The 27,815-nt window shown below is 48.0% G+C and overlaps 1 protein-coding gene across 13 annotated transcripts in view; it reads right to left on the bottom strand.

Moving 5' to 3' along the window:
• The window catches only part of EXOC6B (exocyst complex component 6B), a 274,926-nt gene that overhangs the window by 97,869 nt on the left and 149,242 nt on the right, over positions 1 to 27,815 (bottom strand). For all 13 annotated transcript variants that reach the window (XM_035324205.1, XM_035324197.1, XM_035324203.1 and 10 more), the window contains 10 exons: positions 17,382 to 17,465; positions 17,168 to 17,214; positions 15,877 to 15,997; positions 13,342 to 13,413; positions 12,910 to 13,007; positions 12,308 to 12,413; positions 11,028 to 11,137; positions 5,350 to 5,461; positions 1,922 to 2,056; positions 760 to 939 (listed from right to left, as the gene is read on the bottom strand). In XM_035324205.1, the coding sequence (XP_035180096.1) occupies positions 760 to 939; positions 1,922 to 2,056; positions 5,350 to 5,461; positions 11,028 to 11,137; positions 12,308 to 12,413; positions 12,910 to 13,007; positions 13,342 to 13,413; positions 15,877 to 15,997; positions 17,168 to 17,214; positions 17,382 to 17,465 (1,065 nt within the window). The remainder of the gene's footprint in view (positions 1 to 759; positions 940 to 1,921; positions 2,057 to 5,349; positions 5,462 to 11,027; positions 11,138 to 12,307; positions 12,414 to 12,909; positions 13,008 to 13,341; positions 13,414 to 15,876; positions 15,998 to 17,167; positions 17,215 to 17,381; positions 17,466 to 27,815) is intronic.

Below are 27,815 nucleotides of genomic sequence, written 5' to 3'. Positions count from 1 at the left end.
AAATACAGTGTTCAGAAGATTTGCTATTTCAACATACCTGCTGACTGAAGAGACTCCTAAGTATATATCCAGACAGCTCAGAACAAATCTTGTTTAAAAGCAAAAAAGCTGTCTGAGCAAAAACGAAACTCCCTGGTGGTTACATTTTTCCTACTCAAGGGGACACTAGTCAGCCAAGTGCAAAAAAAAAACAACATAAAAGACATTTTTGATCGCAATAACAGCATAAACACAGGCATATTTTAGACAGCAGAGAAAAGAAAGAAACATATGCTGCCTTACGACGCCGAGCGGTATTTTGATGTAGGGCATCCAGTGATCGGACAAACAGTTGGAAACGTATCGGCAGCTCAAGTAACACGCACCCTTCTGCGGGGACCTCTCAAAATAATTGCTGAATGTTAAGCTGAAAGTTAACGTATCTAAAATATAGGTGGTAGTGAGTTGTGTTCCTGGCTCTGCTGGTGGACTGGGAGGTTTCTCTCCCTCGTTCAGTCCAAAGCAGATTCACAAATAATCACAAATACTTGGGGAGACTCTCGCCGAAGCCTCCCTAACACTGCTAACACGCGGAACAGCTTACTTTAAAACTAGATTTGTTGTTTTGTAACACGTGACACTTTGTCAGACGGAGCCAGCGTGAGGCCCCATCTCCATCGCGCTCCAGAAAGCTTGAGCAACCTCTGCTTTCAGCAGCACCGTCGGGTGTCCGTGTGCTCCTCGGTCCGAAAATTAAAGCAAACCGGGGGGGTCGCTTACCGGGAGGTGCGTGAACACGGCAAATGTGCTGCGCAGAAAGCCAATGAGGTCGACCAGGTAGTCACTGGCCTTGCTGCCCGGCTCCATGGCCATCCAGTCGTAATCCGCCAGCTGCAAGAACTGGTCTATCTTCTGGTTCAGGTTGGTGTAAATCTCTTCCTCAGCAGCGTGGCGGGCGTCCTGCGAAACAAGGTGATGTTGTATGGGATGGAGACTCCATACCACGCCTCTGCACAGGTGCTCCATGAGCAACAGGACGCAAGATTGGCCCAAAACTTAGCCCTAAAGTAGCACGAGACAGTGTCTGGAGGGAAGTACAGGGTTGTAACAGCCTTGGGATGGCTCATATTGGTGGGACTTGTGCTGCTTCTGGAAGCCCAGAGCTTCCCTGCCAGAACAAGGATAGGAAAAGACATCCAAGTAGGAAGATGTTGCTGGATGGGATGAGGAAGGGACTTCCCCGAGGTCATGGGGCCTTCATCTCCTGCTGAGTTACCCAGGGGCGAGCCTCACCTAATCAGCTCCCTGCCATTGCTGGAGTCCTTGGCACTGATCCCGTCTCCTGCTCTCTGGGCACTGGGCACAATTCAGACGTCCCACAATTGACCAGTTACAGTCGTAGGACTTCATGTAAAGTATCTGAGGAGGATCCTCTGGGGTTAGGATTTAAAGATTTAAAGACTGGGAAATTTCCAGCACTTTCATCCAAACCTGAGTTTGGAAACTTTGGAAAGAGGCAAAAATTTAATTTCTGAAAATCTATTCTCTCGGGTGAAAGGAGAGAGCTTGTGAGCACGGCCAGATGTATGCAAGGCCGTATGGAGATCAAACAGCAAAACGAAGTTCATTTAAAAAAAAAAAAAATCAGGCTTTTGTTTAAAAGCTGCTTAATCCTGCAGATAATAAGTGTTGCAGTCACAGCCTGTAAATTAGGGCTACAAAGGCTCCCGATCTAGGCTGAAGCAAAGCGTACAGCTGCTCTGAAGGACAAGCCCAAAAAGCTCCTCTGATGGCATACAGTTCCCAGGAGATGCCAAAATGACCTTTCAGCTCAGCTCAGCTCCCTCCGTACAGACGTCCACACACCCGGTTTGAAAACAGATCCTCTCAACCCAAATACCGACGGCAGCTCCCCAGAGGAGCCGCTTACCGGCGTTCTCACCTTGAAAGTCGTGGTCCCATAAAGTTTCGTAGTGTGGACAGTCTCTGGAAGGACGTTGGTGATGTTGGTTATGAATTCCTCGAGGAACTTGCATGATTTTTCCAGATGGGTCGTGTTTATAATAATCTGTACAAGCTGCAAAGGTTAAAAAAGGAAAAAAATAAGTCATTAAAAAAGGTGCTCCTGAAGCCAGGGAGGTGCCAGGCTGGTGGGTGCCAATTCCTAAGAACTTCTGGCATGAAAAGCTGACGCTGTGCAAACACACTAAGCTTTGCTCCACGCTCAAAGGCTCTCCTTTAACAACATCAAGAGACTTAAATAAAATAGGTTTTTTTGGGGGAAAAAAAAAAAGCATTTCCCATGACAGCCACTAGTATCACAAAAGGTTTTTTTTTTTAATGACTTTTCTATACTCGGCTGTCAGTCAGCTCTCGTTTCAGCACAGCCCAAACGCAGCAGGCTTACCAAGAGGTGCCACGTCAAATCGCAGGCATCCCGCCTGCTCGTGAACCCTACCTAACCCATACCTTGAGTGACACCTACCAACACCACGCTAAGGCTTTCAACAAAGAAACCGCAAGGTTCTGCTTCTCCAGGGGTGGGGTGGTGAAGGGCAGACCCTTCCCTGCTATCTCCTTGGTTGGCATACCCAGCATTGGCTGCAATTTTCTTACTGCTGTCTTCCCAGCTGCCTCCACATGGCGCTAGTTTGGGGCATTAAAGGCAACCGCAGAGCAAAAGACTCTGCTGAAGTCAATCAGCGTAAACGTTTGTAATCCAGAGGAAAACAAAACTCCAGGATCGCTGACTTGGAAGCCAAACACATCGCTAATTCCTTAAGCAGGTTCCTTTTCTTCTGTGCAGACTGCCGTGAATATTTTCAAGGTGTAACATAAGCCGTGGCCAAAGCTTTCCAAAAAACCATCTAGCTCAGGTATCGTGCCAAAACACTGCTCTTGCAGACAGGGCAGGCATTACAATGCTCTGGACTGACATAATCTAATTGCCGGAGTACGGTGTGGTAGTCTGCAGTTACCTCTTCCAAAGAAATTATTTTGAAACACAAATCATTTGGAAATAGATGGCAATAGGCAGTGCCGCGCCAGGCAGAGCGTTGTTTCTTTTCTCTTTGCCTCTTTGATCCTTCCACGTTTAAGTGTTGCGTACACACAGATACTGAGGTAACGCTGCAGGGATTACGGCACCCAGCTCGTCTTGGTGCCAGGTGGCATAAGAAGGGGCAATGGCCACAGCCTGGGAGGTTCGGCTCGGATATTAGGAACAAAAAGAGTTGTTAAGAATTGCAGCAGGGCGCCCAGAGACGCTGTGGGACCTACGTCTTGGAAAAATCAAGTCAGGTAGAGAAAGCCACAGCTGACGTGACCCAGGTTTGGCACTAGTACAGGAAAAGGTCAGACCAGAGACCTCCGTAAGTCACTTCCAGGCAGTGCTTCTGTGATTTCAGCCAGCTTTTTGCTTTTAAGAAATCGAATTAGGATCTTTTTGAAATCCTCCTGTTTTGTACTTGCTCCCTGGAAAGCATTACACACATAACTAGGAGGGCTTCTCCTTTCTGAATTCCTCGGGTTAATTCTGTTCTTGATTTTTTGCCTTCTAAAAAGTCCTCATTTATTTGCTTTTCCTTATGTCAGCCCTTACGTCACAATCGTGATGTATTTTCCTATAGTTTCAACTTAATTAAATATTAAATATTTCCAACTGTGTGAAATTCCTCCTAAACCTCTTCTCTGGCCACCACCAGATCAGCCATCAGACTCGGAGGCCCTGCTTTGATCCTCTTCCACCGCTGGTTATGAACCTTCCTGCTCCCTCCCCGGCTCCTTCACGTTCCCATTTTCTCTTGAACTTGGAGGGGTAACACCTTCTTGCTTGAGTATTCAAATGAAAACCAGAAAAAAACGGCATCGTCTTTCCCTGCCCTTTTGTTAAGGGGCGTCAGGGTCATGGAGGAGGCAGAGAAAAGGAGAATCTGCTGCTCAGCTGAAAGCTCGCTGCGCGCTGAGGCTGCCATCTCCTACAGCCGCCGTCCTGGGTTCTGCAATTCAATTTTGCTCATCTCTTGAGAGCCTGGTGGCTAATTCAGGCTACCAGCTGGAGGTCTCGGTGCAGACGCCGCATCTCATTTTATATCAGGAATTCACGGGTTTGACAGTGGCCTTGGCATCTTCAGCAGCGTGTGCCACTACGCCCTGCCAGATCCTTCCCACTCCGAGTGCACGTTTATGAAAAATTAATTAAAGAGGGAGGATAACTGACCGTGACGGTTGCTACAATCTTGCGTTACTTTGTCCATGGCTTGGAAGAAGATACTGGAGCACCCAGGAACCGATAGTGTTGCTTGAAGTTAAATCTGGGAAGCAACAGTTGTGCAAGGGACTTAAATATCTTTTGAAGTCACTTTTGACACCGAGACTACGCTTTCATACCATCTGTGACTCTCCAAATTGCCCTCTAACTCCAGCGCTCCACGCAGCCACGTCTGTGTCTCATCTTTTCTAACTAGGGAAGGATTTGAGAAGCTCCGAGGAAAATCATAGCGTGCTTCCCGTTGGACAGACAAGTCAATGGTTACGCAAAGAACAGAGGCAGGAGGGAATAAAGATGCTCCAAGTATCTTTTCTTCAATGAAATTAGAAAAAAATATAGCAGAGACGACGCAGGGAGAAGGTTAGTTGTACCTTGGCAAGGAGCAGAGAGATTCCAGAGGTGAAGCTCTGAGGATGCATCGCGTGCAGATACAGACAGCCACAATGCTCTAAACTCTCTGAAACTCCCCAGCATGGGGGATTTGCAGTGTCCAGAGCACGTTATCCGTTTCTACAGCACACTTAATGAAAGAACTGCAGCTGTACTGATACCTGCTCGTTTCATAACTGCACACAAGGTCCCGTTAAGGTATCCAACCTGGCTTGGGTACCGCACACGTTCCCAAAGGCGTGACTTCCGTGCCTCGAACTTTTCAGAAATCTGGCTTTGCGCACAGAGTACCAATCTTGGAAAGAAAATGCCCGTACAGAGTTCATGCTGTATAAATGTGCTGGCACTGCCTTGACTATCTTTAGGTGGAGACCAGTCCCCCGTCCTCTCACAGCTCTGGCGTTAAAACCACCCCAACACCCCTCGAAGTCCTCTTTCCTGCCACTTCAATCCAGATTTATAATGCTCCAAAAATCCGAAAGAGGGGCAATTCTAGTAACAGCAGAAAAAAGCCTCCTCCTTCCTAAGCACAAAGTCTTTCTTGCTTTGCGCAGCAACACTGCCTAGCTCCTTTATCGTTCTCCAACCAAATATTTCACAGTGATGCTCCAAACCAGCACCTCGAAAAGGTGCTGGAACGAGCTCCAAGGGACCAAAGCCCCCTCTTGTGCCCTGCCCTGGAAATTGGGGTGCTCGACCCCGAGTCTTACCTCTGTCAGCCCTACGTTTTTCCTCTTGATGACGTTCTGTAAACAGTTGCTTAGCGTTCGGGTCAGCAGCAGGTTTGTCGATTTTCTGATCATATCATCAACTTCCGTGGAGCTGGAAAGGAGAATTGGAAGAGAGATTTGCCAAATGCTTTCTCCCAAAGCAAGAAAAAAGAAACACGGAGACCTCATCACCTGGTCTACTCTCCAACCCTTCGGTGGCTTAGGCTTGATCACCTGAACATTGCCCCCGGGCACCGATGTACTGATACAGACACATGCACAAAAAGACCTAAATTTGGGGGAATTTAGGACATAAAGGCAGACTAATGGGGCAAACCTACATCCCTGCCCAGCCCAGGGGTGATGGGGAAGAGTCACCCACGGTGTTAGCGCGAACACATTCAGCCGAGCTGCTCCTCCTTGCACAAAGCAGAATTTTTCCAACTTCAGACCAAATACCCGCACCAGGGTGGGGAGAGAAATGAAAAAACTTGCTTGCCTTTGTTATTTTTTTTTATTTATTTTTAAACTGAAGCGGGTTGTGACATACTCGTGGCCTTTGCCAGGCAATTGCAACTGCAGGATTGCTCAACGCGGGGGGTTTGCCTTGCTGCTTTTTGCTGCGGGGACGCCGCCTTGCCCCTCCAAGCAGCAAGGTGCAGCCTCTGCTTTTTGAAGGAGGGCTTGGAAGGCGGCCCCGACGCAGGCTCCTTTGATCTGTCGTTGGCCCTGCATTAGCCCTGACACAACGGGGCTTTATCTCTGGCAGCGCAGTGACAGGCAGCTGACGGCAAAGAAAATTTCCAACGGCAAGGCTGAGAAACATTAATAACTTTCAGGCTCCCGGTAAATCAACCCCGCGACCTTTTGCTCCTTATCCTGTTCTACCTGACAAATGGGCCAGATTACAAAGCAGGGATCAAGAGGAGAAACAAAAGCAAACCTTCGGTTACCCCACCGCCAGCGCGGAGCTGGGGGCGTTGCCGCTGGGGGTGCCCCCGGAGCAGGAAAAAGAGCCGCCAGCCTGTGCCCAGCACACAGCTCCGAAATCCTGCGGGTATTTAACGTCAGACCGGGCACACCGAGCCCAGCCCAGGGCCAGCAGCACCCGATGCTCCACGAAGCAAGACTGAGCCTACTCCAGCGGGAACCCTTGTGGCCTCCCGAACACGCTTGTTCACACCCAGCGCCACTTTTTTAAGTCAGTCAGGACTTCCCTTGTGCTCCCTTTAAACCTGGGGTACGAGAATGGAATGGCACTGGAAGCCCCCAGGTTCCCAGGAGAAGCGGAGGACATTGCTCCTTGTGTGTGTCGTCGAGCTGAGCCATGCTCTCGTTTCAGCCGGGGTGCGAAAGCCGTGGCTCGCCGCAGCTTTCCCAAGAGAGCCCAGCTGCACAAATCCCCCTACACAAGGCAGCTGCTGGCCACGCTGCGATCCCCAGCAGGTTTCCTTAATATTTCCTTTTCCCTGATGTTTAAAAGGCTGCTTTTCCATGCCACCTCCTGCTGCCCTCCGAGCCCTGCTCCTGCTGCCCTGCCCACCAGCCGCTATCAGGGAAGGAACAGCAGCTCGGCAGGATCCAGCTTCTGATAATCCAAATTCAATGTCACCAGCACAAGTCTTAGCGGGGGTCTCTTCTGGATCATCACTGACGATCCCCGGGAGTTTATTTCGCTGCTGGTTAGCAGGGAAGAGCCTGTGCTGCTCAGGGTTACCCCACATCACCTCTCCAATCCCGGAGCTCCTCCGTGATGCGAGGTCCAAGGTGATGCTTTGGGGTTTTTGCAAGGGTGGAACAGAACGTGGGGGGAAGAGAAACCAGCCACTAAGTTTTTCCTGGTCCTTGTACTATGGCTCTCAAATAAGGATTGACTTAAAGATAAACAAAACCAAAAAGAAAAAGCAAAACCCCGCCACAAATGCACGCACACGGCCCAGGCTCTCCACCAACCCCCCAGAAAGGACCAGATTGTCCCTGGTCCCCTCCAGCAGACAATCGCACAGTTAAATACAGCAAGGACAATAAAACCGAACGCCGTGGTGATCCACGGCTGGTAAAAAGGCACAGGAGACTTAAAGGACACGGTGACACACAGGGACCTCGTGGCACTGGGGCACCCACTTGGTGCTGCCAGCACAGCGTGGGGACGAGCTGGAGAAGAGCCAGGAGGTGTTGAAGAGGAACTTCAAAGGACCCCGGCTCGCAAGGGGCAAAAGAAATCGTGCACAGAGCAAAGGAGACACGAAGCAGTGCCTCTGCACGAGCACTGGGTGCCTTTGGTGAACTGTACTGGGCAGTCAGGGAGCTGGGGACTCACAAAGCCTGTCCCTGGGGATTTGGGAAGCACAGGAGGCTGCCAAGGGCCGAGGCTGAAGGAGAAGCTGGCGGCAGGAGGCTGAGCTACCACTACCAGGGGTGCAGAGCGCAGCGGCCAGTTGGTCGTTCTGGACGCTGCCTTGCCAGCAGATGAAAAACAAGTGGGTTTGGACATGAAGTCAGCTCTCCTGGCTAAACCAACACGGCAATCAAACAGGTCGCGCTGTAAAAGTTTGCTTTTGAATTCAAACGTCAACCTGTCATCGGGGCGTCGAAATTAAACAAGGCAGTGAGTGTCTGTCTGCGCGTACGCCCCGGGACAGTCATGCTCTTGGCAGGAGCAGGACGCTGCTGGCCCCTGCCCCACGCTGCAGCACGGCCAGAGCCAACGGCCCGGCCGTCCCCGTCCCTTCCTCCAGCTGCAGCATGCACGGCGCTTTGTGGATGGAGGCTTTGTTTCCATCCCTGACTTCACCTGCAGGAATCGGCAGCGACATCTCAGCCTGCAAGCCTCCAGGGCACAGACAAGTAGGGCTTAATAATACTACTTAGCACTTCCCAGCTGCATTTACCTCTTCAAAGCACTTCTAACCGAGTTTTCTCTGCACACGAGTACTGCTTTCCCAAGGCTTTCTGCTAGCATTTTGTTAGCTGGCCACATCAGCTAGAAAATAAAGTCTAAATTGCAGTTTTATGTTGGGGAGAGTAGCCAGGCAATCCCCGCAGTTGGGTGCCGGCGGGGCAGAAAGATCTGACATCCCCCAGGGGGTCCCCACACACCAAGAAAAAAAAAAATCAGGAATGCTCCTTGGAAAACACCTGATCAAATCCAGAGAGGGGTTTGACCAGGCACTGGAATATGCCCCATCTTTTCAGAGACAAGGTGCAATGACGTGGCAACGAGAGCCTTGCCCAGCAGCCTGCGAGCCAAGGTGATGCCGAGCCGAGGTAGAAGATGCTTCTGGGTTCAACAGAAAGGCCGGATCTCTGCTCTCAATGTGCAAAAAGAAACCAAACCCCTCAAATGAGCAATACTTTTCTTGTGGGCTGCTCGCTCCACACATCAGCCACCACCACCCTTACGCCCCCAACCACAGCCAGCACAGACGCAGTCACACGAGCTGTTAAAGAACCTACCTTCGTCTCCTCCCTCCTGAAGCGGTATTCAAGCCTCTGATTTTACAATTAACAACTTGATTAGCTAAATTATTTTCAGCACTATTGGCAAAATTGTATCCTAAGCGCTTTCGGGACTGCTGCTTTGTTTGGGAAAAAAAACAGTCACAGTCCTGGTAGGTGAGAGCTGCCATCTCCCGCTTCCAGCCACTGCTTGCCGAAGATATCCCCTATCTTTAACATGGGAAATTCCACTGGAAGCGGTGGAAGCCTTCCAGCAAGCGGATGCTTTTCAAGACATCTCCTCAATGGGCTCCAATATACACTTTTTTTACCAAAGGGAGAACTGTTGACAGTATAAAGGAGGTTTTCTTTCTCCTAATCAAATTAATAGAGCCAAACCAAAAGAATTTGCAACCCCCGTAAGTGCACAGTAAGCTCCAAATTTTCTTCAAATACTTCAAAAGCAAAACAACTTTCATAAGCGTATCAGCATAAAGGAGAACGCTCCCGTCCAACAAACACAGGGAGCCGGTTTAAAATAATAATTAGAAAAAACACGGGCTACGTTTTCTGCCATGGGCTCTGTTCTTCAGGAAAAGACTGCAGAGTAGTTAAGCAAACTGTCTGGGTTAGTGACAGCTGATGTCCCATATCCCATAGCAGTAGTCATGACCTTCAGGCCTCCCGTGACTGACGGGCTGACCCCAATCACTCCAGGGTGCAAGGTAAATGACAACCAAAGAAGAACAAGAAAGAGAAGAGAAAGAAAACTTGCTGCCGGCTTTGTAGCCAAGCTTCCTAATAAAACCTAATTCAAGCTGTCAGGGTGAAATGAAGAAAGTGTCAACAGGGGTTTTCAGAGAAATATTCCAAATGTTTGGCTAGAAAAGCCAGGAGCTCGGCTCCCCTCCCCCAGCCCCAAACCACTCCTCGAAAAGGGCTGGAAAATCCAATGTCGAAAGGAATTTTAATAACCTGTCCGGGGGGACCCCTGAGCAGGGCCCCAAGGGAACACTTTTGTGCCGTGCCCTGACAAACCCAATCACCTCCGTAATGGTGAAGAGCACAAAAGTCACAAGGGAAGTGCCAACGGAGGGGGCTCGGTGAAACCAGCGGCCGTGTGAAATCGGACCATTCCGGCGGCTTCAGAAACTGAGACATTTCATGGTGACCCACGGGTTAAGAGCCTTGGGAGGCACTGAAGAGAACAACCTGCCACCAGTGAAAGGCTGAGGCTGAAGGGGGGGGAGAAACGTCCCGTGCTTCCAGGCCAGCTAACAGCTGCCATGTCCCGGAGAAGACGGAGAGAAAGCGGCTCTCAAAATTACCATCCCTCTCCCAAAGAAGAGATTGAAACCTCAAAGAGCCTTGTGTGGGCACCGAAACAGCTGCTGAGTCCCCAAATTACAGCCCTAGCTTCACGTTAGCACAGGGGGAGTATTCGTTGTCGGGCCGTGAGGCTGCCCAGAGAGGCGAAACCCCACGTACAGCCTGGTGCGGCACTACCAACAGTCAGCAGGGGGAAGACCCTCGATATTCATTTATATACTTTTACCAAGGTGAAAACATTACTGGGTGTAAAAAGAGAGCAAGAACTTCCAGTGCCTGGCTAATATAGCTGTCTTCTGCACACACAGAGGCAGAAACAGCACCTAGGAGCCTTGGGATGGAGAAAGGATGGTAAACAAAATATTTTTGAGGCTTAAAAACATACCTATATAAAAATAATCTGATTTATTGATAATCTCCCATGGGGACTAAGAACAATCAAAACCCCTAAACCAGAAGCCAACATTCACTCACACACACAGGGCAAATTAAAACCTTGAGTTCTGTCACCAACGTGCTCCTTGAGGGACGGGCCGGGGACACCGGGAGCCAGCTGCAGACATGGTGCCAGGCGCTGACCTGATGACAGGCAGCCACCACTATCTTTCTTGGGACAACCAGATTCATCTGTTCCGAAATGTCTCAGAGGGAAAGGCCCTCTCTTACTTTATTGACCGAGCATGAGGCTTTATTTATTTATTTGTTTGTTTAAAGTCTTAGCCAGCCCTTTGCACACAGGGGATGCCACTGCTCCAAGGGGAGCTGCAGCCACCTCCAGCCTGGGCAACGCATATCCAAGCAACTGAGTGGCACGGATGGTTTAGGAAGGGAATTCCTATTTTAACCATGGTGAGGTCTTTCAGTGCCAACAGAACTTCCGTATCACAGCCAGTAGCACAATCACCCCGTACCTCAGGTGAAGGTCTTCTGAAAACTTCAGACAGGCATAGATGAATTCCTTAATCTGATTGTAAACTTTAGGCACGAACTCAGAAAAGGGGAACTTCTTTGGAAATGGTTGCTGTAAAATACAGGAGAGAATTGAAGTCAAAGAGCAGATCTTTAAGAGGGAGAATTGCTCTCACAGCCAGCCCGGAGTGACGACTGCTTTCCAGCGACATGTTCCAAGCAGCCAAATTAATTCTAATATTTAGCTAAGCCCAGCAATGAAACAACAAGCCAGCATTTATTGTATATTATATAAACATTTCAGCCAAGTGAAAGACCAGATAATCACTTACAAATGGCACATGGGTGCATAAGGGATTTGGAGTCTGAAATGGGCTGGAAGGAGACTTGTAGCTAGAAGGGAGCAGGCAGCACAAAGCTCCTCTCATTCCCTTTCCCAACTCCCTTACTCATATGACAGAACTCTGTCAGAGAACTCCTTTATTTCCCACCATGTGCAAGGCGTTTTGCTTGGTCACCTCCCCAGTTACTGCCCAAGGTGAGCGCTTGCTTACAACACCAAACGCCCAGACGAAACAGATGTCCTCTCCCTTGAACCAATTTTTTACTAGCTAGCTTTTACCCACAGCATAGACACGGAGCTGCGGAGCGTAACAGCAAGAACCTGGCCCCCATGACACAGTTTTAGGGAAGGACACAGACTTTCTGAAATCTAAACACTTGACTTGGATCGAAAGCCCTCCCAGTCATAATTAAGTTCGCCAGGCTCGCAGCTCGCTGGCTGCCAGATGTGGAGCTCAAGGCCAAGCATGCTTTTAAGGGACACTGGCTAGGTCAAATTTGGCTACACCGTCGGGTTTTGCAAGCACGCGCTTTTACAAAAGCCAAGATATACCACCTTCTGTTTTTTGTTGGGCTGATGTCTTCTCTTTTTTAACTATTAGATTAAAACAAACAAACAAAAAAGGTCAATAGCAGGGTTCACAAAATGGGACTAAAATACCAAGGGAAGCAGATTTTTTTTGTCTCTCTCCCATCTACTGCAAGCGATGCTGAACTGCAACAGTACATTGTGATCTGAAAACAAAATTGATGAGGTATTCCTCCTCCATGCCAGAAGAAATGCAACACATGGAAAGTATATTTGTTCTTTTCTCTTTTTGTTTGTTTGGTTTTGTGGTTTTTTGACCTTTTCATTTTTAGTTCTTCGTGCCAGTAAACAAGGTGTGGGGTTTTAGTGCATCAGGAGACATGCCATGCCGGTTTCCTCGTGTATCGTTACCTTTTCAAGTTCTGCATCCTGGAACGGGAACTGTCCAACTATTTTCTTATAAATCTCTTCATTTGTCACCGGGATGGGACTGTAGTTATCTGAATCAAGTATATTTCTGGAAAAGAAGTTAGAAATACAGCTAGAGAAACCCTTCCTGCAAACAGAAACATCACTATTGATCTCTTCACCACAAAAGCCAATGCTCTGGGAGACAGACCAAGCACAAATTTTCAGATTTACTGCTCAGTTACGAGGCTCTTCATAAATACATCCCAGTCTAAAATGTGACCCCCAAAAGTTGCAGCACATGCTTTTTGCTTTCATTCACCCATTGGCTGTCGAGTGAGCTCGATACTGAAACTATAACCTCACCTCTCTAAGATGTTAAACCTCTGGTGTGCATGCATTTACTGCACAAATCTTACTGCACGCGTGATCCCCACAGCTGTATTTAAATAGGTTTTCCCTGGTCCGAGGAGAGCCCAGACTGAAGTTTACCACTGCTCAAAATTAGGGCATGAACTAGTCTCTTATTAAAGTAAGATTTTTATTTATTGCTTAAAACTACTCTGTAAGGTCCATCTCACGAGTTTGCTTAAACAGCTTCTTACCTGAAAACTCCTGACCATTTCTTCAGCAGGGTTTCACTGTACTGGTCTTGGATCTCCAGCAGCATGTCAAAGAGCTGGTTCACTGGGAAGCCATACCCCTGCCGTGGAGAGGAGGAAGAGAGCGACTACATCAGATAAGAACAAGTCACCAGCAGGGCTCTGAACAGCATTTTCTGTATTTAATAGGGAGCACGTGAGCAAATTCTCCCCTAGTACAACTGCAAACGTGCGCAGTGAAGGCAGAAGGATTTTAGGGGGTGATTTACTGAGGCAGTAGCACCAAGGGAGATTAAAGGCTTAGTTCCCCGACAAGCTGGGCTGTGCTCAGCGTGGGTGCTCGGCACAGCAGCCGATGCTTGGTCCCTGCCTGTGGAGGAAACCAGCCCACGGGCTGTCAGTGGGTGCTGAGATTGACAGACCACAGCCACCTACCTGGAGTGTGTCTGCAAAGAGGACGATGAGGTTCTTCAAGTCTAACACCAGGCTTGGGTCCGAGCAATAGGACTGCAAATAAGGGGGAAATAAAAACATGTTTTTAACCACAGCACGCAGGAAAATATTGCCCTCAGTCCTCCTGAGTTATCGCTTGAGCGATAATACGTAGACACACCATTCACTCTTAGGATCAGCTGCTTTTATCATGCAGCCCATGCCTTAACGTCTTACAGGGCAGGGGAAGGCACGCTGATAAGGCTATCTCTCCTTGTAACGCACTGCTCTTGAGGCTCTCCGTGATGAATAAGGATCTCAGTTGCTCTAGAGATACCTGAAGTGTTTCTAAGATTACCCAGGAGCTGCTGGGGAAGCGAGAGGAGATGAAGCAAATCAGCGCACTGTCATGCCAAGAAGACAGCAGCACCTCATGCAATATTTAGTGTGTTGTGTCTAACGGCAACGAAGCATTGCAGGGAGGCAACCCCAAGCCCCATGCGAAGGCTGCATCTCTAAGTGGAAAGTTCAGGCTGAAAAAACACGTTGCACGCCTGTATTTTAGCAACATTAACGGTCAGAAGCTACAGCACAAGTATTTATTGCGGGTCAGGACGCTGCTTGAAGCTCGAAAGACACCACTGCACACCCCGCGACAGCCCTGAGCATCACCCCAGAGACACCCACAAGTCGTACCCGATCTGCACACCGGCAGAAGACCTCACTGAAATATGCTGAAATATGCAACGTTTCAGACAGACTCTTACCAAATATAGAATCAGTGATCATATGCTGGAAAAAGAAACTGAGATTTAAAGTTCACTGGAAACTCAAGGAGGAATGACTCCATTAATCAATTTGAAAGACTGGAAGAGACACATTTTCCATTTCACTGTCCAAAAAAGAAAGTCAGAAAGAAAGATAATGCCCTAAAGCTATCAGAAGTGATAAAAGATGTCCCAGTCTACAGCAAGGAAGAAAATCCAGGCACAAGTTTGGCGGAGTGGGAAGAACTGGAACAGCCTCACCAGCTGACGGCCTTCCATCCAGTCCCAACAGCAACATGGGATGGACGGCACTGGTCTATGGAGATGTCAGTGGTGACCACAACAACAGCATTGAGAAATCGTGGCAAATTGTACGATTACTGGAAAAAAAAAATCTGGCAGCCACCTCGTGCACTAAGTCTGGCATCACTTAAAGCAACTGGACATGGCAATGAAGTTGGTAAAACTGAAATACACAGTGTTTGTACTCGTTCTCCTCTCGTGGCTAGAAGAAAATTCTTCTCAAAAATAAAATACACCTCTGTGCTCATCCCCTTTTGTAACACGGAAGCCTTGGAGGAAGGAGGCAGCCTTCCAGTCACCAGAAGTGCTGTGCCATACTAAAACTGAGCTTCTCGGGAAGCCTCGGTGGTCGCTCACCCCGCGAGCTCCGGGTCCGCATCCCACAGAACTCCCAACTGCCCTGGAAAAGCCAAGCAGCTCCTGCTCTCCCCACACACAACCACACCACTCTAAGGTCAAGTATAAAAGTAAAACTCGGAGTGGTTTGAGGAAGCAGTACATTGTGCCTCCACGCAGAAAATGTAAGTTTATCCGGGCAGACAACAGCGCCGCTGTACTGCTCGGGTACCACGGGCATCCCATGGCACGGTAGCTGCACGCCTGCAACACCACGACCCTGCAGCATCCTCTTGCTTTCAGATGGCACTGCAACAATGGGATGTCAATGATTTAGTATTTTGTTTTTCTGGAGAAAAATGTCCCAACAATTTGAAAAGAGGCTTAGGGAAAGTCATTAACAGTTTTTCTTTTATGGCCAAATGCAATTTTTTCATCCCGTTAACCAACAGGGTGAATTTTCAGTAAGCTATGAAACTGCAAGACACTCAAGTGTTCCCAGCTGAAACAGCGCAACATGATAGCAGGTCATGCAAAACTGGAGAACTGTGCATTTTTTGCAGTTGGCTTTGTTTTTTTGTTATTATTATTATTATTTAGTGTTTTTTTTTTTGCTCAAGCAGAGAAATACCAAAGTGATAAGTAATTTTTCCAAATGTCTTTCAGTATTAAAGAATAAAAAAGCTAGTTAGTGTCTTCTCGAGCCCAAATGATTTATAGTTTGATAGCAATCCATTCACTGCCATTAATTTTCAAGGAATATCTAACAGGGTCATGGCTGAGCGTGCCAAATACCAACACTTTTTTCCCCAGTATTCCGGGACAAACCAACTCCCTCTGCTGGTGCTTTGCAAAAGTGATGAGCCAAGTAACGGAAAATATCGAACCACTGCTTTCTTATTTCCAGTCCCCCAAAATATTGCATGCTTGGCAGAAGGCAAATGCAGTGCATCAAGAGTCCAAAAAAGCCGAAGAAACCTTTTGGGGAAATAGCAGCGTATCTTCAGGCTATTGTTTAAAAAAGAGTCATTGGCAAAGAGGCAAAACAAAGAGTACTACTGTAAAAGCCAGTATTTCCAGCATGTCAAGCCAAACTCAAGCAACAGCTGAACAATCTGGGGCTTTTACTTACTGAATGCGTCCTTAGCGCCGCAATGGTTTTTGATAATGCCATCTCCCACAGCTCATCAATATAGGCTCTATTTACCAAGCCCTGCGTTGTATGCAAGATGTGATCTTCAACTACAAAAAACCTAGCGGAGAGGAGAAAATGGCATTGTTATCAAAAGTTACGGGTTTTGAGACACCAAGAGGGATCTGCAAACACTGTATGTGAGGGACATGCGGAATTTGCACATGCACACATCTCCAGAGCAAGCTCAGATTTGCAGTATTTGTTCCAAATACAGACAACACTAAATATTTTCTTCGCCTATTTTTAACAACACGCTATTTTCTATGATGTTTCGCTGCATTATAGAAGTGAGCCAAAGACTAGTTATTCCTGGTACCGCATCTCTGTGTGTACACAAAGGCAGAACCTCTCCACCCTGTTGTTTGAACAAGAACCGCTGATTAAACTCTGCCCCAGCCAGCAGCAATCATGTTACAATTGGTTAACTGCAGGGAAAACACCTTCACTGCAGGGAAAACACTCCCTCGCGCCCCGAGACACCGCGCGCTCCCAACCATTTAGAGGCAATCAGTTCACTCCAGTGCCCATTTATCAAACACGCTGGTCAAAAAGCAGCAGCATGTTTCAGGGAGCGAGCGTCAGAAAAAATATTTTAGACACTAACACGCAAAGCCTCAGCTGCGTTTTGTAGGGAAAACCCAGCCCAGGAGCCCGAAGCTGCGTTAGGAGGTCGGCAGCACACACTGCACTCACAACGGTCACAATTATATGGTGAAATGATTATCACCAGTCTTTCCTGAAGAAATTTCTACGTTGTACCCTATTTTTTTCTAGATCAGTGGCCTTAGTTTGTCTCTGCTGAGACCTCAGCTGGTTTTGGATGACTCCTGTCAAATTTGACTGCAATAAGAAGTTCATAGGAAGAGAGGCAAAACAGTCACTTGAGAATCACCTCCTTTAGCAAGAAAATAAGAAAATAATTATCAAATATTAAAGAATAATTACGGCAGAGGGCCTATCCACCTCATTAGTGGGGCAAGTAGCTGCACATAGTCCAATGAGCCTATTTACCCTCAAATTCCCAGAAAGGTGCTTGCTGGTGCAAGAGCTGACAGGTTCCTCAGCGCTCGCACCAGCGACACAGCAAAGTTCACCAAGCTCTTTTCCTGGTTGGGCTCCTTTGAAGGGCTGTCAAAAAAATCGATATTTCCTCCTCTCTCTTTCTTTCTGGGCTACTCAACAACACTGCACACATATTTAGCAAGCGTGTATATAAAAGGATACCTACCCTACAATTTGATTAAAATACTTCCTGTAGCCATCTAAAGTTTCATGCTAAAAAAAAAGAAAAAAAAAAAGTGAGCAAAGATTAAAACAAAGAAGGACAGCAAAAAGGGAAACAAATCGAGACCACCCACAAGGAACAATGCGCGCAGAGACAACCCTCAGCTCCTTTATTAGGCGGAGCAGCCCTGACCACTGAAGCCAGGGGACGATCGTACCATGTTGGAAGGAGGCTGCAGTACCAATCTGGCTTGTTTTCTTCTCTGCTTCCTGTAGTAGTTCTCAAAGGTTTCTCGGGCACCCTGGAAAACAGAGCAGACGCATTCAATTTAGCAGCCTTTGCATTAGTCATTGAATCAGACATAAAACACACCGCATCAAACATGCGAATCACACTTTCCTCCAGCATACCTGTGTAACGCTTTCCTGCTAAATGATTCACATACCTGATGAAGAAGAATTTTACAGTAAACACTGAGTGAAAAAAACAAGTGTCCAGGTACGAGAGTATCTGGTGAACTCTTCTGTATCCGTTTTCCAGTACATATTTGTACATATTTCCAGGGCATATTTGGCATATGGGGCCAATATCAATTAGTGCCAATATCAACCCACTGCTTTACCAAGCCATAACACGGACAAACAACAGATTGACTTAACCGTGGGGACAGTGAAACGAGCAGATTTCTACTGTGGAAAATACAAAGAGGGGACAAACAATGCCAGAAGGAGTGGCAGAAATTCTAGCACTGGCTCACAGGTGCAGACCGATGCAAAGCCCCACATCAGGGAATTTAATAGAAACACGCTTGTGTGGGTAATATCCATTTTATTAGAGTAGTCAGAATATTAAGAAAAAAGTAAATGTTTTTTTGAGCTCTTCCTCTCCCATCTTTACCGTCTGAGCCTCCAGATGAGAGCTGGTTGCTCCCAAAACCCAAACACCCAAGTTCTCCTCCACGAGCACTGCCCACCTACGCCCAGCAGGGCAGAGGGGGCCCGGCCGCATGGCTGGTGGTTGAAGCCGTTCCTTTGTAGGTGGTTTGGTTTTACCAACCCGAGCTACATCTGAGCACCCCCGCCCAGGCACAGCAACACAACCGAGAGGATCCTCAAATGCCATCTACCTGCTGAACCGTTCAGACGTCCGCCTACCGCCCAGGTCCCCTAGGCTATGTAAAACCTTGCTGTTTTATCCCTGCCTGTTCCGCCCTCCCCCACGCCCGCCCTGTTTTATGTCTGAAATTGGATTATAAACACTTCAGAGAAGGGACAAAGCCTTGCTTTGAACTGGTATGAGCCAAAATCTCATTTGGAATTCACAAAACAAACAAAACACAACAACAAATATCACCTGCCTGAGACAGGCACCAGACATCAACCTCTTCTACCAAGAAAATAAATAAATAAATAAGAAAATCCAATGCCAACTGAATGATTCTCCAGCTCCTCTGTCATTATACAACCAGGCTGCCTTAAAAAGCCTTCAACTAAAGGGGACTTTGAAAATGTCTGCGATTAGCCTTTGCGGAGTGTTAGCCCAACTTGCTCCTTTTCTTCCACACTGCAGAGCTTGAGGCTTAAGCAAAAATTTTGCCTTGCAGATCTGCCTAGCAGCCACACCAGCTGGGACTGCTGTCCCCAGTGGTGCTAAAATTAAACCAAACACACGCACTGCACGGACTTCTACTACCTCCGAGCTGTAGTTTTTAATGTAGCTGGATACTGGGGGAATATTGACACAGAGCACAGCTGGTGCACCGGGAGAGCAGTCCCCAGCCCACGAAGGGTATATCCATCCCAACATCAAAACCCCAGCAAGGGACGACTCCAGACCAGGTACAAATCAGAGCCTTTCTCCAGCAATCTGGTTAAGCACCAGCTTGACTTTACAAGCAATCTGACATTTTAAACTGAAAGCTTTTCAGAAAATCTGGGAACCAGCTTTTCCCATACCATGCCTCATGTCTTCCTGATTTTCTCAAAAGCTGCCCTTTCTTCTATTTCCCCCTAGAAAGGGAAAGGCCGTGAGCCAGAAGTCAGCAATTTACAGATTAAGCCCAGAATGAGGAGGATTGCTACAATTCCTACCAAGCTAGGCACTAACCAACCTCCTTCGGAGGACCTGAACACAAGGTGTGCCGACTTTAGATATTAATTAAATCTTGCTCTGCCTCACCTCTCAAAACCTGCACAAGTGGAAGAAGAATCCTGATCATCTCCATCCTGAACATGGCAGCAACTCCTCTCTGGAAGCATCGCTGAGACTTTGGTGTGAAGCTCCTCACTAACTTAGCACAGCCCACGACTGGTAAACTTGTGATGTGAACTCAAAACCGGAGGCCTTTTTTCCCCCTAGTCCCTAATCCATTAATGTCCAGCACCAGGAGCCCACAGAAGGTCGCTCCGAGCACCGCTGTGGGTCGCTCACGCCAGCCACCGTGACTGGCTTTACACAACATCTCATGGCAGTCAGCAAGTAATTAACTCCTCATTACTGAACGTGCATAAGCTGCCATCTCCCCAAGCTACGCAGGACCTCGTGGACTTACTGGAAGCTTGGAAAGCAGTTCATCAGGAGCAGAAGGCCGGTCTGAAACCAATCAGCTATTTTAACGCCAGATTTTGAAGATTTCTGCTAGGACTACGCCACAGCAATTCAGTTCAGCTGAAATCACTTTCCCTCTTCCCTCCAACTGAGCTTTCTAATGGCACCGAGCAGCGTTCCTCCCTGCTCACCCCACCCTCGTCACACATTTCTTGGGAAGGCACATTTCTTTCGAAAGGCCAACAAGTCATCCCTCATGGGGCTCCGCTTCCAGCGCAGCCCTGCCTGTCCTCCCCCAACACCACGGGCCTCCCCCGGGGCCTGTTCACCTCATGACAAAACTTCTCCCCATGGCGTGACCAAATTCTCCTCAGGCCGTCACCAGGTGGTGGGAGAGGCAGAGGCCCCCAGGTCAGGGGGACAGGGCCATGGGACACACGTGCGTGTGTCCCCCCTGGCCCAGAGCTGAACCCACCGACTCCACTTTTCGGCTCCTCAGCCACCAAGGACAAACCACAAGGTGGTATTTTTTCAAATTTTTTTACATTCTGGTTTTACTGTTGGCTTGAGGAAAGCGAATCATTTGAACCAATTTTATAATAATATCCACCACACATTAAATGAACTTGGGTTGCAGTTTAACAGAAGTTTTCCACAGACACTAGAAGCAGGAGTGATCTGAGCTGGGCTGGAGATATCATACAAAGGATTCCCTACAAACCTGCCTTCCCCTTGGAGAGAAGCCCCTTCAGCCCCACAGGGTGCCCCCGGGAGGCTTTGGATGCCAGGTCCTCCTTGTTCCAACCCCACAAATAGCTTTAAGCATAGCAGAGGAGAAGGAACAGCAAAGACCTTTGAAAGCATTCCCAAAAAAAATGTAGGCCATATTCACATTTTAACAATTCTCCTAAAATTTATGGCCCGGAGACCTGCCAATTTGACCAAAGACCTCTCCCATCCAATGCACTGTTCCCTGCCTTTTCCTTCTTGAGCCTTTTCTGAATGGCCCAAGAATTAGGGACTCTCTCATGAGAGCCTGTTCCAAAGAAAAACTTCTCCTCCCAAAAATCTCTCTTGACACTATTCACATTTTTCTTGTCCACTATTTCATCCTTTTCTCTTAAGTGCATTCCTCCATCATCCCCCTAGACCTTTTCATCGCCCGTGTATTATATTTTCACAAGAACGGGAAGTCTTTCTTGTCCCTTGGTGGCAGTTTTAGCTAGACCACCCAGTTTCCCACATTTGACCTACTTAGGACAATACAACTTATCAGGTCTTCAGATAATATTATTCCTCTTCTATGCACTCTATTTTAATACCATTTTCCTTTGGGTAAAAAAACAAAAAGCAGGGAAAAAAAAAAAAAAACAAACAAACAAAAAAACAAACAAACAGAAAGAAACCACACCAAAAAAATACCGAGAACAGACTACAAGACCCCATGTTTTATAGACTACTCATCTGGAAACACCACGTGGCAGCTACACTTTGATCCAATTCTCCTCTCACAGCCCCAGGCCTGGCGGTTTTTCCCCACATTTAACCAATCCTGTCATTACCTCCAGTTTTCAAAGGCAAGGCTTGGGACCTGCATGCTGTACGCAAGGTATCGGGAGAGGTGACTGAGAGCATCACCAGGCTGCTCAGCCAGGCTCAGCCCCTGGTAGCAGCCACCAGAAGTATGGGCAGGTCCACCACCATCTGCCCGGCAGGGAACTGCCTGAATAAAAGATTTATTCCCCAAATCTCCCGAGTGTTTCAGCACGGCACAGTACTTGAGACGAACACCACCTTCATCTGTCAAGGCTTTGCTAAAAGCACCTGAACAGAGCTGACCTGCGCATGAGCCCCTAAGCTCAGAGCTGTGCACATACATGCCTGATTCCTACCTGCCATGTCTCCTCGATGGGAAACAACCCAACTTCTTTCATTGCTTTTCCTTTTTCTCTTAAAAGCAGCTATGTTTTCTTGCAAAAACCTGCTGCACCTGCAACATCTCTTGTCTTTCTGAAGGAAAACCGTGAGGCACACGCAGATCTCATGCAGCACGTGGCACGTGAAGGGCTGCTTACTGCAGGGAGCAGGTCCCAGCCCCAGCCTCTCTGACTTCCAAACTCACCAGGGAACTTCTACAGAAACGAGACACGGCTAACACGTATCATTAGAGAGGCACTGCTCCTCCTGGGCTTTTTGTAAACTCAATCCAAACTGTAAGGAAATCATGCTAGGGAGAGGAGAAGGAGGTCCTTTTCTTATTTACTCCCTTAGTTTTAATTACAACAGGTTTCCCCCACTTCTCATTCTCTTTATTTAAGCAAGCGGGAAGAGTCCAAAGCTACATTTCCAAACTAGACATTTATTCTAATCACCGGTCCAGGAAAAACCCTCAATAATGCCTCATCTTTTTAAAATTACCAGGCAAAATTTTCCTTCTCAAATTAGCTGCAGAGTTCACAGAGTTGGCAATGAGAGGCAGATAATTAAGATCGTAGATGAGCTCCAACATAAGGGAAAACAGAATATAATCACAAGAATGCAAAAACAACAGCTGAAAAAAATACAAAAAGTTTCATAACTCAGGAGCGGCAGAGAGCTGAAAGAAAATCTAGTTGTGAATTACATGGGCAAAGCATGCTCTGTGCTTTATTCTGCTATTGTCCTCAGCAAATAATTAAAATGCCCAGTAAAATGGGACTTTTTTGATCCAGAACATGTAAATGCATTCTGGGTTAATAAATTTCTGCTAGCTTGGAAGCGAAAATTCACTCCTTGTAGTTAATACCATGAAAATTTACCAGCTGCGTGCAATTGGGCAATACGTGCCATCGATAACCCATCCCTCCCAGGGGGACATCACTGTCTGCGCCCTGGCAACATCCTTAGCCCATTCCCCAAAAATGTCATTACCAAGTAAGCCAGGTGATGTGTGATGACAGACCAGATCTATATGCCAGGCCAATTCCTGCCTTGACAAACCCAAGTTGTAGTAGTTCAGTGTGTGGACACCAGGTAACCACATATGCCAAACGAGCAGAAACAGCTCCCCATTCACTCGGGACAGCTGTCAAATCCACGGCAGAACGTGAACCACGCCACTCTCAGCACTGTTGCTCTGGTTTAAGCATGCAGGCCAGCAATGACTTTGGCTGTCTTACTTTTTGGTAAGAATCTTACACCCACAGTCCACCTAGATTTAGTAATGTATTGGTACTTGCTCCTGCATGACCTGGACTTCTCTTAAATTTATCTCCGGACTTCACTGGTTGTTCATCCTTCTTTGACTTGGGTCAACAAAAATTCTCAGTTACATGGTTTGGGAATTCTACTGCCTTTAACAGAGACTTCCACAGCATCTCACAAAAGCACAGTGAGATCTGCCACAGATCCCATCCAGGCACCTCAAGGGTTTGCACAAAGGCTTCCTGAGAAGCAGATCACCATTCTATGATCTATGAAAGTCTGCCTTCACAGCCTCTGCTCCTTGTTGACAAGGAGAATTCAACGTGGAGCTCCCAGAATCCAAAACAGCGTACCCAAGTTAAAACATCATTTTGAACGATGGATCAGCTCGATGGGTAAATACCTGGTTGGATGGTGGAGGTCTGAAGGTTGTGGTTAATGGGCCATGCTCTACATGGAGGCCTCTAACAAGCGGAGAACCACATTGGGGTTCTGGGACCTGCCTTGCTTAATGTCTTGAATGACCTGCAGGAGGCCATGGACATGGCCTCAACTGCTTTCTAGATGAAACCAGACCAGGGATAAAGTCAGTACGCTTGAGGGCAGGGGTCTCAACAGGCTCAAAAAGAACGTGATGAAATTCTACAAGGCAATGCTGAGTCACACACCTGGGAAAGGAAGACCCCTGGAACCTCTTGCACCAACACAGACCAAGCACAGCTGCTTTAGGAGCACTGCTGTGGGTAAGGTCCCTAAGTTTTGAGAGACAGCAAGCTGCACCTGAACCAGCAGCGCGTCCCTGCAGCAAAGAGCGCCAAAAGCATCGGGGGATCTCACAGCAGCCTTCCAGTATCTACAAGGAGGTCATCAAGAAGATGGAGCCAGGCTGGCTGTTTGTGGTGGTGAACAGTAGGAGACCCAATGGGCAGAAATGAAAGAGAGACATTCTGACTGGTTTTAACAAAAACCTTTTATCAACAAGTTTTTTTTTTTTTGTTTTTTTTGTTTTTTTTTTCAGGCAGTGGAAAATGTTTCCCAGAGAGGTTTTGCAGTCCCCATCCCTGGAGATTTTCAAGACCAGACTGGATAAGGTCCTGAGAACCCTGGTCAGAACTCACAGGTGACTTGCTCCGAGCGGGAGATTGGACACGAGAAGATTTTGGACTACACGGAGATTTTGAAGTCTCCAGGTATTTTTACACATGGCTTATTTCCCAGCCTAGTCTCCAAGTGTCCTGGTCACCAGCCATTTCCGACATGTCACGTCCTGTGAGGAGGAAGGGCCAGAACTAAGGCTAGAACTCCCATTTTGAGTACTATGTTCATGATTTAGCCAACCCCATTTCAGCAAGTAACAGTATATTCCTTCCCCTCTGACTGAGCAAGGGCGCTGTGATTTGTCACCCCTCACCTGGCTGAAACGGCCCCTGTAGCTAGTGTTTCACTTTAATTTGTGTAAAAGTGCCAAACAATGCCTGGCATCGGATCAGTGCTGAAGAGACACTCGATCAAACCCGGATCTCACTTCTGCGCCCCTCTTGTACCCCAGAGTTTCATGGGCACACACAGGATCAGACCCACACGTACAATCCCTGTCCCGATGGGTCAACAACCCCCAGCAGCCCTTTGGAGGTGACATACCTTGTCAGAAGCAGCACAGAACTTCTAAAATCCTGCAAAGCAACCACCTTGTGCCTCCAAATTACCTAAAATAGGCAGTTTGTTTTTAGGAGAAACAATCAGCTGGCACTTAAAGAACCCAGCTGAAGTTTGTAGTCTAGTTAGAAATAAGACACACAAAAAAAAAGATGAGCTTGGAAAAATACATTTAACAAGCCACGAGGATCTCTCAGAACAAGACAACAGTAGTAGCCACTAATGAAACACAAAGAAGTCCGACTGCTAGGCAGATGCTTAACTTTAAAAACATAAACACTCCCAAGGAACTTTACAGAGACACCCGGGTACGCACGCAGGTGCTCCGAACTGAGCCTGTAAGCGCTTTGCTGAATCAGGATCAAAAAGGAGGCCCTTGCTCAGCCCGACGGAACCGCCTGTTTACTGTAAACACCACCTCAATGCCGAAAACAAGACGATAAAGCTAACCAGAAAATCGCGTGGGGGGAAGAGAGCACGGCGGCACGGCGAGCGCCGTGTTGGAGGCGAGCCTCTCCCTGCGAGGCCCAGCAGCCATCGGCCACGGCCTGGCCGCCATTCCCTTGTCCTGATGTCCCCTGGCTGGACCCGTTTGCTGGCCAACATCTTGCTATGCTGTGAGCCTCTTCTGATGAGCAAAAGGGCCGTGGGCATGCACAGAGAGACATTTCCTTCTGACCGGCCCAGCACCGGCAGCATGTGGCCTCGGCCCTACCCGGCCCTGCCTCCAGCCGGTGCCCAGGAGGGAGGAACATAACCCATTTCTTCTGTAAACGGGTAAAGCCCAGGCTTCAGTGTGTCACACGAATTAGCACAAAGCAAATTTGATGTTTTGGGACTTGCCACGCCAATAGGAACAGACTGACTTTGTGGACTTTAATTTAAACCCTTAACAAATTGAGATGTAACACACGGAAGGAAGGCCAAGGAGCATGGCTGCAGGCCACACTGAAGGAGCAAAGCGCTCCTCGTGCCACAATCCTGAGCCAGGCAGGTGAAAGAAACTCTGAGAACCAGCGAGAGCTGCAGAAGCAGAAAGCCAACCCAGCAGGAGCCGTAGGAGCTCTAGCACTCCCTTTCCTCTCTCCAGGGCGAAGATGCTCTGGGATCCTTTTGAGAACTGCAGCAAAGCGGACGAGATTTCCCCAGTACAAGTGCTGGAAGCGGGTCCTGGTACAGCACCCCCACCAGCTCTCGGCCCAGCCACGAGGCAGTTAACCGTGCCGGCACCGGGGCGAGATCCCCCCTTTCCCCCTCGCTGCAAGGTGGACGCCTCTGTCTCAAAGGAGCTGGGCTCCTTCCTCCCAGGAAACAAGGCCATTACCCCCCCCGCCTCGCTGCCCGAACTGGGGGCACGCATTGTTCCCCGGCCCTGCCGCTAGGAAGCAATATCTATTTTCCATTTAGAGGAGGGTAAAGCCTTTAATTTCACCCTTCTGGCTGCAGCTGGAGCTCCCTTTTAACTGCTTGGCCAGGGGAGTGAAGACAGTTTTATATGGAAGAAAATGCTGAAAAGGCCACTTTAATATGCTCGCATGTGAAAAGGGGAGAGCTTTTCCTACAGCACGGTAATGAGGGTCAGCGGGATATTACACTTCGCCATATGGCTAATTTGCACAGCAGGTCAAACGCTCTATTTGCTTTCTAAAGACAGCCCTATAGATTAAGCTGCGCTAAAACAAAACAAAATAAAATAAGAAATAAAATAAATAAATAAAAAAGAAGCGTGAGCAGGAGATGCCCCCTAATGTTCAAGCCTGGAAACGGCTGGGCAGGAGGGTTGGTTAAAAAACACATCAATAAATAAGATTAAGGGGACGAGGGGGCAGGGACGAGGCGCAGAGGTGCCCGGGGGATCCCCGCGATGGCACAACCCCGGTATCACCCCGTGGCCCGCAGCAGAGGCCCCGCTCGGCCCTGTTTGTCTTGGCGCGTGCCCCGCGCCGTGGCCCAGGCGTGACCCGCCGAGGCGCTTCCGTCCCGGGCTCGCGCGGCTCCCAAAAAATCTGGTGGCTGAAGATTACGGAGCCGCCCCGGCCGGCCGCGTCGTTTGAAGGAGGGTAAACAGGCTGATTAACGAGCCTGGCTTTTGTAATCGCCCTCCCCGCCGCCCGCTGCTGAGTGTTAATTTATTAAATACCTTAACAAAGAGCCTTTATTAGCGGCCGGAGCTTGGCGGGCTCCTTTCAGAGCGCTGCTAGCTACGTCTAATAAAGCTTTAATTGACTACTGCTTTTCCCAACCTCTGACCCGGGAGCACAGGCAGCCGGCTGCGCTGGCCAAAGGGGCAGCCCCGGAGGAGCTCCCGGGCCGAGGCCGCTCGCGGGGACGCGCTTGGGAGAGTCCAAGGGGAAGGAAACCTCAGCCGAGTGCTCCTGGGGGCACCGAGCATCGCCCAAGCAGAAGCTGATTCACCCCCCTTTCGGGCTCTGGGAGATGTTTCCCGACAGGAGGAACATCCGATGTGGTGCTAAGATTGAAGTTTTACAGCATGTGTGATATAGAGGGGAGCAAAACTCTGCGTTCCCAGGTAAAGGTCTGGGAATTGAGAAACGGAGGTGGAAGAGAGCCAGAGCCCAGAGCCCACCAGCTCCCCAGCCAACACTCCCAATTACTGGTGCCACATGGCAGAGCAAAACCCAAACTTTTCCCCTGCTCCCCAAGAGACCTCCGGGAGGTGATGGCCAGAAGGAGAAATCCAAAGTTTCACCTAACTCCCAGCTTTGGCCGCGATCCGGGATTCCCGTTTTCCTAGGATGGGAAACCATCGCCGAAACTACAGAAAGCACAACCACTGACAACGTGGTGGGAAGTCAGAGAATTAAAAACTGGCTTTAAACTCTGGAAAGAAAAACTAAGAAAAACCTAAGCTTTCACTGAAAATAAATTAGTAGGTATTTCTAACCCTTCTAACTGCAGAAAAAAAAGGCATCAAAATGAGGATAAAGTGCACTTTAATTGCTCAGTCCAGGAAATCAGTATTTTTTCAAATGCCACAAGTTCTTTCACCTCACTCGTGTTTACCTACACTGGCGTAACTGGGAAAAATCAGAAATCCCCGGGTTTAAAAGAGCAGTAGCCTCAGTTCTGCATAGCAGCTAGAAGTATTTCAAGCTCGTGAAAATAAATTAAATTAAATTAAAATAAAAAAATAAAATAAAAAAATGAAATGAAATGAAATGAAATGAAATAAAACAAAACAAAACAAAACAAAAAACAAAATAAAATAAAATAAAATAAAATAAAATAAAATAAAATAAAATAA

The sequence above is a fragment of the Oxyura jamaicensis genome, chromosome 4 (assembly GCF_011077185.1).
Source record: "Oxyura jamaicensis isolate SHBP4307 breed ruddy duck chromosome 4, BPBGC_Ojam_1.0, whole genome shotgun sequence".
Lineage (NCBI taxonomy): Eukaryota > Metazoa > Chordata > Aves > Anseriformes > Anatidae > Oxyura > Oxyura jamaicensis.
This window is presented reverse-complemented; position numbering and strand designations above follow the sequence as displayed.